This window comes from Silene latifolia, chromosome 5 (genome assembly GCF_048544455.1).
Source record: "Silene latifolia isolate original U9 population chromosome 5, ASM4854445v1, whole genome shotgun sequence".
NCBI classification, from domain to species: Eukaryota; Viridiplantae; Streptophyta; class Magnoliopsida; order Caryophyllales; family Caryophyllaceae; genus Silene; species Silene latifolia.
In genome coordinates this window covers 47,843,549-47,858,651 of record NC_133530.1, presented here as the reverse complement: position 1 = coordinate 47,858,651, position 15,103 = coordinate 47,843,549, and the positions used below count along the sequence as shown (strand labels likewise).

The 15,103-nt window shown below is 36.5% G+C and overlaps 1 protein-coding gene across 2 annotated transcripts; it reads left to right on the top strand.

Moving 5' to 3' along the window:
- The first annotated feature begins 906 nt into the window (after positions 1 to 906).
- Positions 907 to 6,169, top strand: LOC141657371 (protein WVD2-like 1). 2 transcript variants are annotated; one of them, XM_074464574.1, is made up of 7 exons: positions 907 to 1,073; positions 2,665 to 3,049; positions 4,098 to 4,162; positions 4,635 to 4,722; positions 4,809 to 4,880; positions 5,014 to 5,124; positions 5,661 to 6,169. In XM_074464574.1, exons 2-7 carry the CDS (start codon positions 2,669 to 2,671, stop codon positions 5,862 to 5,864), a joined length of 921 nt encoding a protein of 306 aa, XP_074320675.1. In that variant the 5' UTR covers positions 907 to 1,073; positions 2,665 to 2,668; the 3' UTR covers positions 5,865 to 6,169. The 2 variants fall into 2 exon arrangements, with proteins under 2 accessions (XP_074320675.1, XP_074320676.1); XM_074464575.1 differs by lacking the exon at positions 907 to 1,073 and adding an exon at positions 1,097 to 2,115.
- The last annotated feature ends 8,934 nt before the right edge of the window (positions 6,170 to 15,103 follow it).

Below are 15,103 nucleotides of genomic sequence, written 5' to 3'. Positions count from 1 at the left end.
CTCGAAAATGACCCGAACCGAAATAACCTGATCCGCTTGACCCAAAACAGACCTGACCAACAAACCTGAAACAGATCTGATCAACAAACCCGAAACAGACCTGAAACTCAAAAGAACCCGACCCAACCCGAATTAACCCGAAAAAAAAAAGACCTGAACTGAACCGACCCAAACTGACCCGGCCTGAACCCAACCCGATTGACCCGTTTATCAGGTCTACTTCAGCTTTATTAAATTCAATTTAATTTAATTAAGCTCTTTCTACCTTCAATTTAATTTAATTAAGCTCTTTCTACCCGAAAGAAAACAGGGCCTTAGTTACTCCCTATGGAATACCTCAAATGGGTACCACATAAATTTCCGGGAAAAAAAAACGTACTTCCTCCAATCCTACTTTTATTGTCTTATTTTTCTTTTTTGAAGGATTTAACAAATGAGATAAAATTACTACTTTACCTATTTAATTAAGAACACGAGTGATATTACAATTTTGATAGGGTGAATGATAGTTAAAAAATTGTATTAATGATAGTTTATTAATTTATCATAATCCATAATAAAGTAAGGAGACAATAAAAATGAAATAAATTATAGGGAAAAATGGGATAGAGGTAATAATGAGAACACAAAATCTCATTTGTGACGGCACATATCTGTCACTCTTGAGTGACGGATACCATTTTACCTCACAAAATACCCACTTTTTCTCTCTCTGCAACACTATTCATGTGGTCCCCTTTCTCCACTAACCCATTTTGTTACCATTTTAACTCACAAAATATCCGCCACAAATGGTAACCCGTCACAAGGGAGACCAATTGTAATGAGAATAGAAAATGGCAAAACGGGATAGGGATAGACTACCCCTCTCTATAGGCTATAAATATTCAAGGAGGCAAGGACTTAGCAAACCCATAGGTCACAAAAAGAGGGAGAAAAATCAAATAGACAGAGAAGTCGAAAATTATAGCCCATCAATTTTATTACTAAAATTCTCAGTTATTTTCTCAAAAGGCAATTACGTACAAAAAAGGGGGAAGAAATCAACTAGAGAGAGGTTAAATCTTTAAAGCGTAAGTTCAATTCTTTTTTTCCCACCACCATTTCTTTTTTCTTCACATTTTTTTGTATGTGGTTTTCTTCATCGGGACGACCGTCCGTACTATCCCCGTTTGTTCCCCGTTTAATGTTTCTGTTACATCCTCCATGTGAATTTTTACATTTATTTTGTAAGGAATAATTTCAATTAGTAGCCGACCCCCATTAAATGTTTGGGAGCTTTAATAATATAGATTATTCATTATCCTTAACAAAGTACTCCGAATTCATACAATTATTTGGTAGTCTCGTCATAATATTAGATACTCCCTTCGTCCCAATATTAATACTGTATTTGTTTACGCTGTTCGTGTTCTTTGCGGAAATATTTTAAATAGACAAATAATTAGGACGAAGGAACAAAGTATTACTCCCTTTGTCCGGTTATTTGTTGTACTTCTTCATTTATGGGTGTCTCGGTTAATTATTATCTTTCTATTTTAATAATGAACTACTAGATGAGCAATTTGTGTCTCAGTCAATTATTGTCTTTCTATTTTAATAATGAACTAGATGAGCAATTTAATCCCAATTTGTTCCACTTGTATTTAATAATTGGCTTCATCCTCTTTTATTGGTATTTGTGCCAAAACCAAAGACAACAATTTACCGGGATGGAGGGAGTATTATTTATGAGAAGGTTTTGTTGGGTTAGCGTGTGGATGGGTGAGGAATGTTTCACGTTATTTATTCGAAGTAGTGATTCATATACCGCTTCGTCGTAAAGAGACTGATCAATTTATTGCATTTTGGAGATAAAGGTTATAAATAAATTTGTTTCTTTTAGCTCTTCATAATTTCATATTTTTAGTTGGTTGGATGTAGCTTTCACATGTGGGGAAAATGCAGTTATTGCATTGCTTCGTAAAGATTATGCCTACGATCTAATAGGAGGGACTGCTGAGATTTTGCTGATTCCTGTTGTTCTGATGTTTCGTTCTCAAAATCCGTCAACCATTTGTTGTATTTCTTCCAAAACGGGTTCTCTGAATCGTTACTAAAGTCAAATTACGCTAAGTAAGGCTTTCGTAAAATTTTGAAATGTTTCCATCAAAGACCTTTTCTAGGTAGTTTTATAACCATGTTTATAGTTGGATGAATTGACATCAGATGAATGATCACTATTTCATTGCTCATTTCATTTTCATGAAAAGGATTCCAAGTGTGACTTACAACGAATTATTTGTAGGAGATAACTACTCGGGACCTTGATGATCATCACCTTTCCGCTAATTTCATTTGTTTTTTTTTTGTTTCCTGTGAATAGATTAGAACGAATGAACTCTTGACATATGCAATTTGACAAAGAACAAACGATAACTTATTAAGTAATTTTTTTGTTGGTGACAGTTTTTCTATTCTTTGGGTTAAATGGGGTTCCTAGCCTTTTTGCTTGACTTAACCTTGATCCGTCTTTGGACTCATAATTAGCTTTTCCTTTGCCAAACTCCTGCATGAAAGAAGCTTTTCTGAAACACAAGAAGAGCCTGAATTTTCTCGACTTCTTTCATGGTTGTTGGGGAAAAAGGAAGTGATATTTTATCTTTTTCTATACATGATGTACAGTGCAATGGGAACGGATGTCGCAGATGTAGGAGGAGAGCCGAATAAATCACCTTATGCCAAAGTTAGAGCGAAAGTTTCTGTGAATCCAGACCAAGAAGTCGATCCGAAATTGCATGAAGAAAACAAGGAAGTTAAAGATTTTGAAGTGAAGGAGTGCACTTCAGAGGCACCACGGGCTGAAAATAGTCCTGAGAAATCTAGCTCTGCTGGAAAACTGTCATCTGGAGAAGTATTGGCTGAAAACACGAAGTTAAAGATTGCAGAACAGACACCTTCTGATGTAACAATTGATAAACAAGTCTGTGGGATCCCGAGACCAGTTGAAACCCCTGATTTACCGACTGAGAGCAGTTCAAAGTCTCCTTACTCAACCAAGAAATCGCTGGTTTGTATACATGTCTCAGTGCTTTACTTTGATGTTGTCAACTTGTCCATCTCTCTTTGGCGCTTTTTACTTGAAAGTTAAGTTATTTTTTTTGTTTGCACCACCCAGTTTAGTGCAAGTTTAAGCCGGATGGGACCACAAGGATGAAAAAGTCCTCCCTCTTATGTTTTAATGTTGCTGCATGCGTAAGGAATCTAAATCGAGACCCTTAATTAAGCTTAGACCCAAGTGCTCAGGGCTTCAAGGGTACTTGAAGTTATGTTTATATTCTTTGATTTGTGGTGTAGTGTTGCAGTTATTGGATAAAAAAAAATACTTTTTGCAATGCCGTATTTCTTATGGACATCGTCATTTGCTGCTACTTTTGTCTACCATGATATTATATGTAACTGACTTATCATTTGAAATGATATAGGTCACTACTGTGGCATTTTGAAATTTTCAACAATTAGCATGGGATAACTGATTAGACTGATTCTGTTAGCTGCTTTCTTGCCTAGCTTTCGTCTCCTTTTGTTTTGTCATCTGTAAGACATGAAAAAGTTAAATGCACGCAAGTATAAAGTCTTTCCCTTTTGTTTAGTTTACCTTTATATTTTCTCGAAACCGATAATTTGAAGGAATAAACTAGTGCTCTAGCAACTTTAGCTGAGAAAGGTTTAAGTTTATTTCCCGTGTTCATAGTTTTCCTGCTGTCCAAGGAAGAGGGTTCTGTTTATCAGAAAAACATTAGTGATTTTTAATTGACTTCTAGTCCGAGAATTTAGGAGATCTGGGAATCATTTTTACATTGGATGATGGTAGATTGTCCAAGTGTTGTGGTTCAACTCATCTTAGTGATTTCATTGATAACTTTCTCATTTATGCCTGTGTGCGCGAGTAAGATGTTAAAATTTATAATGTTGCTGAAGGCTTGTGGCACGATTGCACGAACGTGGATCATTGTACTTTGTGGATTTTGTCAATAAATGATTTTATTTTCGGCATTAGTCAAGTTTATGAGTTTGTTCAATTAGTTGTGATACACAAACATGTTTACTGTCTACAGTTAAGTACTCCACATGTGACAAGGAAGCATTTGGATGACGAGGATAATTGGTCAATGACATCATCGTATCCTTATTTCCTGCTATTTCCCAAGTTTAATGCCTTTTAGTTTCTCAAGCTATGTTTACATAGCCTCGATTTTGGCAATTTAGTCTTGTGTTTGAATCTACATATAAAATGTTTATCTGTGCAGATGAATCTAGTGGTTAAAACTTGGGTGATAATCCCATGGATCTTAGGTTCTAGCCCCTCCAAGAGCAATCTTGTGGGGGTTATATATGGTCCCAGACTATGCCGTAGTTCTAATGTGCCCGTCACCACCATTTCCACCTGTCCATTGATTTTTCTCCATCCGCCGCTTAACAATAAATCTCCATCCAAGCAACCTCCATGTATAGAGAGACAGTTTAGTTGGCTTCACTTATTCTCGTAGATATAATGACGTGAGTTTCATAATCTCGGTCCTTAATATGCTGACTAACGTTTTTGAGACTCCCGAGGAAATGTGTAAACCATGTTATTTCTTAACCGTAAGTAGTGCATCTGTCCGGACTACAAGATCTAGAACTACTGTTCCAGTGGCTCCGACATTTTCAATTTCCGATCGCTTAGAAAAACGGAAGGAGGTAACAGTTCTGATCTAGATTTGACTGTAATGTTAAAGTTTATTATTGTGCTTCTTGTGTTGATCTTGTGTTACTTCTGTTTTAAGTACTACGCAAAATTGGAGGAAAAGCGTAAAGCTCTTGAGGCTGAGAAACGGGAGTATGAGGCAAGGACTAAGGTATTCCATTTATGTATAAATTTTATGAAGGGAAGAGTCAGTGAGTCATCTCTTATATCGACCACCTATTTGGTCAACATTTTTGCTTATTGCAGAAATTTGCCTCTAACTGCTTCTTTAAAATCAATTTTAGGAAGAGGAAGCAGCAGCTTTAAAGCAGATGAGAAAGAACATGAAGGTCAAAGCTAATCCTGTTCCGAGTTTTTACTATGAAAAACCTCCTCCCAAGAGGGAACTTAAAAAGGTATATTGCATTAATATTCTAGATTTTGTAGGCGAACATTAATACTCTATTCTTGTTATACCTTCATCCAAAATCAGACTCCACCTTCTTATCTATGCTCCTCTGATTCTTCATATTCACTCGCATACAATGTCCTAAGTTCAACACTCCAGCATGGGCATGACACTTGGATACTTAATACAAAACCAAAACTAGAAAAAATTTCACATTATAGCCGCACCCATCCACTTAAACCGTGTCATATACTAGTCACAGAGTTAAAGTAACATAGTTCCCATTGCAGTAGCTCTTTGCCCAGTTGATTTTAGACAGAAACGCTTTTATTGTTTTAAGAACACGTCGATATTTGTTGTTTGACATCATTTATCAGCTTGAGTTTTGCCTGGCATCTGTGGAGAACTATGGTGTACTCAATACAAGAGAAAAACCATCCTAATTAAATACCATAGTACTACTCAGTAACATGGCAAACTCAGGGTTTCCTACACGCGTATAAATAAGTAAATAACTGACTGACTTGTTGGATCTGACTCTAGCTTGCAACAACTCGGGCTGTATCACCCAAGTTTGGACGCAGAAAGAGCTGCAGTGATGCACTTCGGTCATTTTCTGAGGAAAAGAGGAGTGTACGTGCACCGAGACACAGCCTAGGGGGTCATCTTTACAAGGAAGGCTCAACACCGAGTAGCACGCCCACCAGGAAGGAGCGTTCCAAACAAAACATTGCTGTTAAATCTTGATCCAAGATTAATAGCGGTATTGATTGATTGGGTCGGGTCTAGCGTTTGAAACTAATTGGTGTTAGATTGTTTTTTGTTTTACTCAAGGGAAGTTAGGAACAAAGAACAACAAAGTAATACTCTTTATCCTGTGTTCCTTCCTTCCTCCTTTTTTGGCTGACCTTTTTTTCAGGGGACTGTATATATATGTAACATATGTTAGTACATATCATACCCTTATAAAAAAAAATTCACAGTGTCCTTGTACTTTCTCGGTGTCGGTTTGATAGTAACATCAATGGTGATTTCACTACTTTCTTAAGACATGTTTGTTGTAATTTATTTGGTTCATGGAGGTTCTCCTTCAACAAACCTTTGCTCTACGATTTTCTGAATAGTTTATCTTGGGGTATTGTTTCCTTTATTTTAGTTACAATTTGGTAAATAGTTGGGGTTTTGTTTCAAAACAGTTATAGGGATGACAAAATCACAAAATGGATGCTCAGCAACTATGAGGAGTAGACAACACAACCTTTACTAATTAAGTAACCCTACCAGTGTAAGAAAGCTTCCTATTGCCCCAACTTCATATTCTTTCAACCATTTTCTCAGTCAGAATTGAACAATCCATCACAAAAAAATCTTTTTCTAAGAGATATCCATACCATTAGAAAGAATCTCATATTTGGCTTGATTCATTTCAAGACCAAAAGCACATGAAAAGGAAGAGAATGCTCTCAAGGGTGGCATAATCAATTTGTCTTCCCCTTCAAAAAATATCGAAAGGTCGTTAACAAACCATAAATGAGTTAGTTTAACAACTTCGCACATGGGATGAAACATAAACTCTGATTCCTCAATCACCACTTTCAAAATTCTCGTCAAATAATCCCTACAGAGTAAATAAAAGAGGAGAAAGTGAATCTCCTTGTCTTAGACCTCTTCTTCCTTGAAAGAACCTAAGAAGTACCCTATTAACCGAACAAGAAATAACTAGTAGAACTCACACAAACCATAATAAGTTTAGTAAATTTCTCAGGAAAATGCATTTTTGCATAATATTTTTTAAAAACGCCCATTCTATAGAATCACATGCTTTCCTAAGACCGATCTATCTTCATAAGACAACGAGGAGCCCGAGACGCTTCTTTTATATAACCTGGCCAAATCCTAACAAACTAGAATATTGTCAATAGTGTTCCTCCCTTTGATAAATGCACCTTTTGATTGTCATGAACCATATGTAAAGATTGAATGACTTGTATATTATTCAATAGAACGCGTACAATATATATAGCGATTACAATGAGAGGCAAACCTAGGGTTAGCTATCAACAAGATATTCCTAAAACTATACAAGAATATAACGATAAAGATACGGAAATAATTACAAACGACAATAAGGCAAAGACAGAATATTTAGAGAATAATTATAAGTTAATTATGGACAGGCGATATATTCGTAATAGGCTCCCTCAAGATGGACGGTCTGGAAGTAAGTCCAATCTTGGAAGCAAGAACAAGAAAACGAGCCTTGGGGAGTGGCTTTGTTAGAGTGTCTGCAAGCTGATCATCGCCATTAATGTGTTGAATACGGATAGTGCCTAACTGAACTTGTTCCCTGACGAAATGGAACGAGATAGCCAAGTGCTTCATGTGAGAGTGAAAAACCGGATTGGCGGAGTAATTCTTGGCACCAAGATTGTCATAGAAAATGACTGGAGTGCACAAGGTCAATAGGTTGAGTTCACCAACTAAAGCCTTGAGCCATAGTACCTCAGCTGTGGTGTCGGCTATACCTCGATACTCAGACTCAGTCGACAAGCGGGAAAGGGTCTTCTGTTTGCGAGAAGACCATGATATCAGATTTTTGCCAAGAAAGACAAGATATCTAGTTGTGGAAACATAATCATGTTGATCACCTCCCCAGTCGGCATCACAAAAACAGTGAAGTTGGAGCGGAGAATTCTTGCGAAGCATAATGCCATGATCAAGAGTGCCCGCCACCCATAATTGCCCGATAATTGGATTCATCATGCACAGGTTTGTCACGCTGATGAAGTAAGGGCGGATAAGCAACCATGTGAGTAAGCATAGGACGTCTGTTGCTCATTTTATGACGGTCTAAGAGGTCAGTAAGATACTTGGTCTGATTCAGGTGCAGACCACGACATGAGGGTGTAACCTCGACACCAAGAAAATCGGACAAAAGTTCTAGATCCTTGAGCGAAAAACGAGCAGCGAGACTTTTAATAAAACGGGTGAGAACAGACGGGTTAGGGCCAGTGACGATGATGTCATCAACATAAACAAGTGTATAAATGAGAGTATTATTTTTAGTAAAAATGAACAGAGAGGGGTCGGAAATAGCGTTACAGAAACCGTATTTTAACAAGTAATTACGGAGCTCAATGTACCAAGCTCGGGGTGCCTGTTTCAGGCCGTAAATCGCTTTATTCAGTTTGCAAACATAAGAGGAATTGGCGGAATTAACAAAACCAGAAGGTTGAGCCATATATACATTATCAGATAGCGTACCTTGGAGAAAAGCATTATTGATATCAAGTTGACGGAGAGACCAACCATGAGTCACCGCAAGGGGTAAGATGAGTCAGATTGTAGTGGGTTTAATAACGGGACTGAATGTCTCCGAATAGTCTATGCCGGGGCGTTGATGAAACCTTTTAGCCACAAGGCGAGCCTTGTGTTGTTTAAAAGTCCCATCCGGATTGTATTTAAGGCGGTAAATCCATTTGCAACTAATGACGTTGTAGGAGGAGGATGGGGGTACAAGGGCCCAAGTATCATTTCGAATAAGAGCGTCATACTCAGATTGCATCGCAGCTCTCTAGTGCAGATCAAAAAGGGCTTGTTTTACGGTGTTTGGTGTTGTGACAGTGGCGGGTAAGGATGAGGTGTGAGCGAGTTTAGCATATTGAGGATTGGGTTTACGTATATTATTGGACAGACGGGTGCCATGGCGAGAGAAAGGGGGTGATGGCGGAGGAGGAGGAGGTGGTGAGGAAGTAGGAGCAGTGGCGGGTGTGTGGACTGAAGAGGAAGGGGATATGGCAGGGGAGTCGGGTGTGGCAGGGGCAGTGGGGGAGGCAGGGGATTATGGCTCAGGGGTGGTGGTGGGAACAGGGTTGGGTGTGGGATTGTTGTGAGCAGCGGGGGGTGGTGGAGGGACGATGGGAACAAAGAAATCGCACAAGGTGGAAGGGGTGGTAGTCGTGGTGGATGGAGTACGGTTGAGGAGGGAGTTGTACGGGAATACAGTATCGATAAAACGAACATGGCGGGAGGTGTATACACGGTTACCAATGGGGTCAAAACACAGGTAAGCGCTCTGAGTGGGTGAATAACCGAGAAAAACACACTGAACGAATCGTGGTTGAAGTTTGTGGGTGGAGTAAGGGCGGAGCCATGGAAAACAAAGGCAACCAAAATTATGAAGTTTGTGTAAGTTTGGTTCTTGATGGAATCGGGCATAATATGGTGATTGATTAGATAAGACGGAGGAGGGGATGCGATTTATAAGTATACAGCCGTAGAAAAAGCATAAGGCCAGAGATTAGTAGGTAGTTGAGCGTGTGTGAGCAATGCGAGGCCCGTCTCAACAATGTGACGATGTCGTCTCTCAGCCATGCCATTGTGCTCAGGTGTATGAGGCGGGGAAGTGAGATGATTAATACCATCGGAATGAAGTTGTGGTGTCATTTTAATGTATTCACTACCGTTATCAGAATAAAATTGACGATTGGGACGTTGAAAATATTTTTCAATGATGGCGCGAAATTTATTAAACGTAGTTTGAGCATCGGATTTCTTTTTGAGTGGATATAACCAGACATAGCGAGTAAAATGATCGAAAAAAATAATATAATATTAAAACGATTGAGTTGATAAAACCGGAGATGTCCAAACGTCAGAAAAAATAATGTCAAGAGGCGCGGAAGACGAAAATGAAGATTGACCAAAAACGAGTTTATGGATTTTATTGATATGGCACGAGATATATTCATTAAAATCGGAAATACGTAAATTAAACTTAGTATTAAGATATTTTAAAACTTTAGCAGACGGATGACCGAGGCAGTGATGCCAGGAGTCTTGAGCGGGAGCAAGTGCTACGTGTGCTTGAGGTGCGGATGAGGTCCATACGTACATGCCATTAGTGCGATGGCCCTGAATTAGAACCTTGCCCGTCGAGAGTGCCTTAATAAGAAAAGAGTCGGGTAAGAAAATAGCAGTAGCGTTGTTATCAAGACAAAATTGGGAAACGGAAAATAATTTACGCGAAATAGTAGGTATGTGTTGGAATATGTGTCCTCCGACAATAATGCGATCACAACTGTCGATCATGATGATCACATGTTTAAGTCTCATTTTAAGAATACAATTGGGAAGTAATATTTTACTGTCAACTGGTCCACACATATCGGTAATGATTGGCTGACTAGAGTTTGACATTACTGTCGTGCGACGGTGGTGATCAGTTGATCCCCTTAGGTCATACCAAAAGGGTAACACTCTTAATTGATTATTTGATTGATCGTATGACGATACAAGTTAATTAAATTACTTAAAATTGACGGACGGTTTTGGAAGTAATATTTACGTATCTCATTATAATTTGATTAAATAAGATACGGTCTAAGTGATCGAATTGTTTTATTACTTAGATGAAATTATTGTTTAAGGAAACAATTGCATTTGAATGAATAATTTATTATAAATACAAGATGTTGTGATTTATAATTGGTAAAATATAGAGTTTTAGAGAGATAAAATTACTCCATTTTCTCCCTTCTCTTAACCGAAATTAAGAGACCAAAATCAATATTTTTGGGTCAATTTTATTTAGATTAATATTGTTCTAGTATTAATAATATTAATCTTATTAAGAGGTTATCTTGGGTATTATTCTTTGGGAGGGATTCTAAACTTGAATCCTTTGTTCATCCAATATTAGGAGAGCTCAAGAACAAGTGAGTAGGAGAACTCATTTGTGCCTAAATTTCCAATGTAAGAATGATGATTTCTTCTATATATTTACTTTTGTTTGCATGCATAAGATCTAATTAATTTTATGACTAAATTAATTGAAACATATATGAATATGTTGAGTATAATGAGATATAGATTTCTAACAAGCGGTATCAGAGCCTTAGGTTGTTTGCATGCAAATCGGTTATAGTTTTTCCGAGTTATACGATTAACAAATAAAACTTATACATTTGTGTTTATTATGATATATCACGAAATCAATTATACATGTTAAAGTTTCTGGTCCTAAAATGTATTTAGGATATTTTGGTTAATTTATGGATTTTTATTGTTCATTTTATATAATAATGGCTTTAAAATGTGATTTTATGATAAAAATGTCATTTTCGGACTAAAATTAGCTAAACTTAGATTTTTCCAGTGATTTTTGGATATGTTTTCACATATATTATATTTTGATGACCTGTAATTTTTCATAATTTTATGAGGTCTTATGCTCGAAATATGGATTTTTCATGATAAAATAGAATTTAAATGAGAAAATAGGTTAATATGAGTTATATTTTGAATCTGGTCATAGAAATTTAGTATGTTGTCACATTCAATTTTAAAAAATGTGTTTAAAATAATTGGCTATAATGAAGTCTTTATGAATGATTTATGAATTTTTGATGAAAAATAACATAAATAGTGACTTTAGTTAGTGAAAATTGCTAAAACATACTTCATGACTAAGGAAAAACATCACATGTTGCTTTTTATCACCTATTTCAGATCTAAAAGTGAAAAGTTAATAAATATATTTTTTCTCATATTTTTATGGTTAATATTTGATAAATCCGATAAACCGCAACATTGTTTTTCTCGATAAATTTCGAAATTTTTAACCTAAGTTTTTGAATATTATGAGTGTCATGGTATTTTTCCAGAATGTTCATGAGTTTAAAATTTTAAAATTTGAATTTATTTGAAATTTTTGTGATTTATTTGGAGTTTATGGCATTTTATTGTAATTTTGAGTCCATTTATGAACAATTTTAAGAAATATAAGTTAATTATTGTCAATATATTAGTGGAGACTAATTTTGAGTCCTAAGTTGGTTAGGGTAATTAACTTGTGCATAAATATGATTTTATGTAATTTATTGTGATTTTAAAAGGTTGAATCACGCAAATCCGTAAAAACCGATTAATATATGATATTGGCTCCTTAAAGGCGATTTAGCATAAAATTGGGCATGTTCATACATATTATAATGCTGCATTTTATTTATGATTGTCATAATTTTATTTTATGTAATTTTTGAATTATGTAATTTTACTTAGTATGGCCTTAGTTTTTTAATTGGTATTACCCGAAATGTATGGGAATATCGATTCGGTTGTAATTTATTGTGATCTCGTATCACCGTTTTGTAATTTAATAGATTTATTTTTATTTTAATTACAAATGTATAATAGGAAATTATGTAATTTGTTATGTAATTTATTTATTCCGGAGATCCTTGAAGACGGTGTCACTCGAGAAGGCGATCCATTAAAGACGGTGTTACCTCGAGATGTGTGCCAAAACCGAAGTTCAAGGGACCAATGGAGTTGGTTTCCGAATTTGTAATAGTTTATTAGATTTACTATATTAGGAAGGCCATACTAGGATTTAATTTATGCTTTGCATTTTATTTATATGTCGCATGCATCGCTAAATCGCCATAACTAAAACATGCATTATCATTTTAAATCGAGTATATCGACCGTGTCAATTACAATTATCGTAGTTCACTTAAAACGTGATAGATAATAAATTTACATGACCTCTCGCTAAAATAAACAATTGAGACTTAGCCTTACCAAAAAGTAGAAACCATGAAAACCTATTTCGTGAGGGAGTGCACTCGGCCACACCGGGGTACAAACCTTGTTACGTAGGGGAAGTGGGTGATAAATGTCTATCCACCGAATTTATATTAATGAGGGGTATTTCGGCACACCGTGCCCTAAGTTGATATGAGTTTGGATCATGGACACATTTATTCGAAATTTGGGTTGAACTCAACGAAAGTATTCACGACGATTTCCGGATGTGTTTCGGGCTAGAGATAAATATTAATGTAATTTTATCGACTAAGAGTTCTAAAAGTAGAATCGATTAAAAAGTTAATCCACCAAGTTATGTTAATAAAGGGTAGTTCGGCACACCGTGCCCTAAGTTGATATGAATTTGGGTCTTGGAATCATTTATCAAGTTGGGTAGAGGTCACTAGATAATTGCAATTAAACTTGTTAAATTAAATTTTTTACAAGTATTATTTTTGAAAACGACATATGCTTTATTCCTTCTATTTTGTTTTGTAGACCACTCTTATTTCTCATAACAAATGGCCACTCCAAACACCAACGCCACACCTCTCACTAATGCTTCATGGCTCCGATCCTTCATGGATCGTTGTAAACTTGAAAAGAATGGGTCAAATTTCTCCGATTGGGATGCCCAACTCAAATTAGCCGCCCAAGGTGACGACAAGCTTCGTTACCTCACCGAGGCCTCTCCACCCGAACCTAATGCTAGGTCGAGTGCCGCCACTAGGGAAGCATATGAGGCTTACCACAAGGAGTCTGCCACAATGAAAAATGTGTTGATTTTTGCGATGGAGGCGGATCTCCAAAGGAGAGCCTTTAAAATGGGCACCGCTAATGAAATCTATTCTAAGCTTGTGACAATGTTTTCACAAACTCCGAGGATCGTCCAATATGAGGCGGCCGCGGCATTCTTTGATCTCGACTTTAAAGAGGGCCAAAAGGTTAGCCCTTACGTGCTCAAATTAATGGAGCTAGTCGAGACTTTGAAGATTCAAAAGGTTGAAATCCCCAAAGAGCTCATTGTAGATAGGATTCTACACTCCTTATCCAAAGTCAAAGCATATGTTCAATTCCGGGTGAATTTTAACATGCAAGATAAGGACGTGTCTCTTGAAGAGTTGCACAAGTTACTTGTGCAAGCCGAAAGAGACATGGGGTTAAATGTTAACCCACCTAAGGATGTGCTTAACATAAGCACCAAGAGCAAGGGGGAGTTCAAGAAGAATGGGAAGAAGGGTAAGAAGCAAGCTCCCACTTTCACCAAGGCTAAGACTTTTGAAACTAGCACTTCCAAGACAAAGAAGGGTCCTCTTGACAAATGCCATTATTGTAATGGTGTTGGACATTGGAAGAGGAATTGTTCCAAGTATCTAGGTGACATCAAAACTGGAAAGATCACTCCAGTAGGTAAATGACTATCCTTTCTTTTATGTTTCTAATTCAACTATGATATTGTGATACAAACTTGTGATAATGTATCCCCTTTTTATTGTAAATAGGGCCTCCACCAAGCAAGGACAAGGAAAAAGAAAAGCAAGCTTGAGAAATCATCAAGAAGCTAGGAGTAGCTTCCATGAAGCTTGGCTTTTTATTGTCTTATTTTAATTTATGTTTCGGATTTTTAGAACCATTTTGATTTCCGTGTTCGACATGGAAATGTTTGATCCTTTTTAAACAATTGTTGTATTTTGGATTATGGTGGCTTGGTTTGCAACCCAAGTCACCCGTTTTATCGTATTTTTCCTTTGTTCTAAAAATTCGTCTTTATATGCTTGCACATAGAAACATATGATTATCCACTTAAAGTGATCTAATAGACAACTATAATGATGAGATTCATTATATGTCCACAAGCTTAAGGCTTGTGTATGATCAATTATAAAGTGATGTTGAGTTGATGAACTCTCTTAAAGGAATGTCAATCACCAAGTACACTTATCAAATCTAAAACAATTAGTCAACCTATGAGATAGTCCTCCTTATACTTCAAAATCATTATTTGTGTCTCATAAGTTATCTTTGAATCTCTAGTGTATTTATTCTAAAGATAGAGTGGGAGAAAAATGAAGACACAAAGAACACAAAGCTAATTTGTATACTTGAGTAAATGAGATCTAAGCAAGAAAGAATGATTGTATACCTATATAGATAGTGTACATGAATAGATGAGATCTATGGTCTCAAATAGATGAAATCTACATGACAAAAGAGACCAAGTGAAGTAATCAAAAGAATATGTTCTCAAGATAACTACACGAGGAGACCAAAAGAAAGTTTTTGGAAGAAGAATGACTAATGTAAAGTCTTAACTGTAAAGTCTTAACAAGAGATTTGGCTAGTTTATGAGCGACTTTTGACCAATAGTTTAAATATTGATATTTACTTAAGAGCCT

Excerpts from the sequence above, each read along its gene's own strand:
- LOC141657371 (XM_074464574.1), top strand. The coding sequence starts at position 2,669 with ATGGGAACGGATGTCGCAGATGTAGGAGGAGAGCCGAATAAATCACCT. Across the intron at positions 4,163-4,634 it reads AATTGGTCAATGACATCATC|TGCATCTGTCCGGACTACAA; the intron begins GTATCCTTATTT and ends AACCGTAAGTAG. Across the intron at positions 4,881-5,013 it reads AGTATGAGGCAAGGACTAAG|GAAGAGGAAGCAGCAGCTTT; the intron begins GTATTCCATTTA and ends AATCAATTTTAG.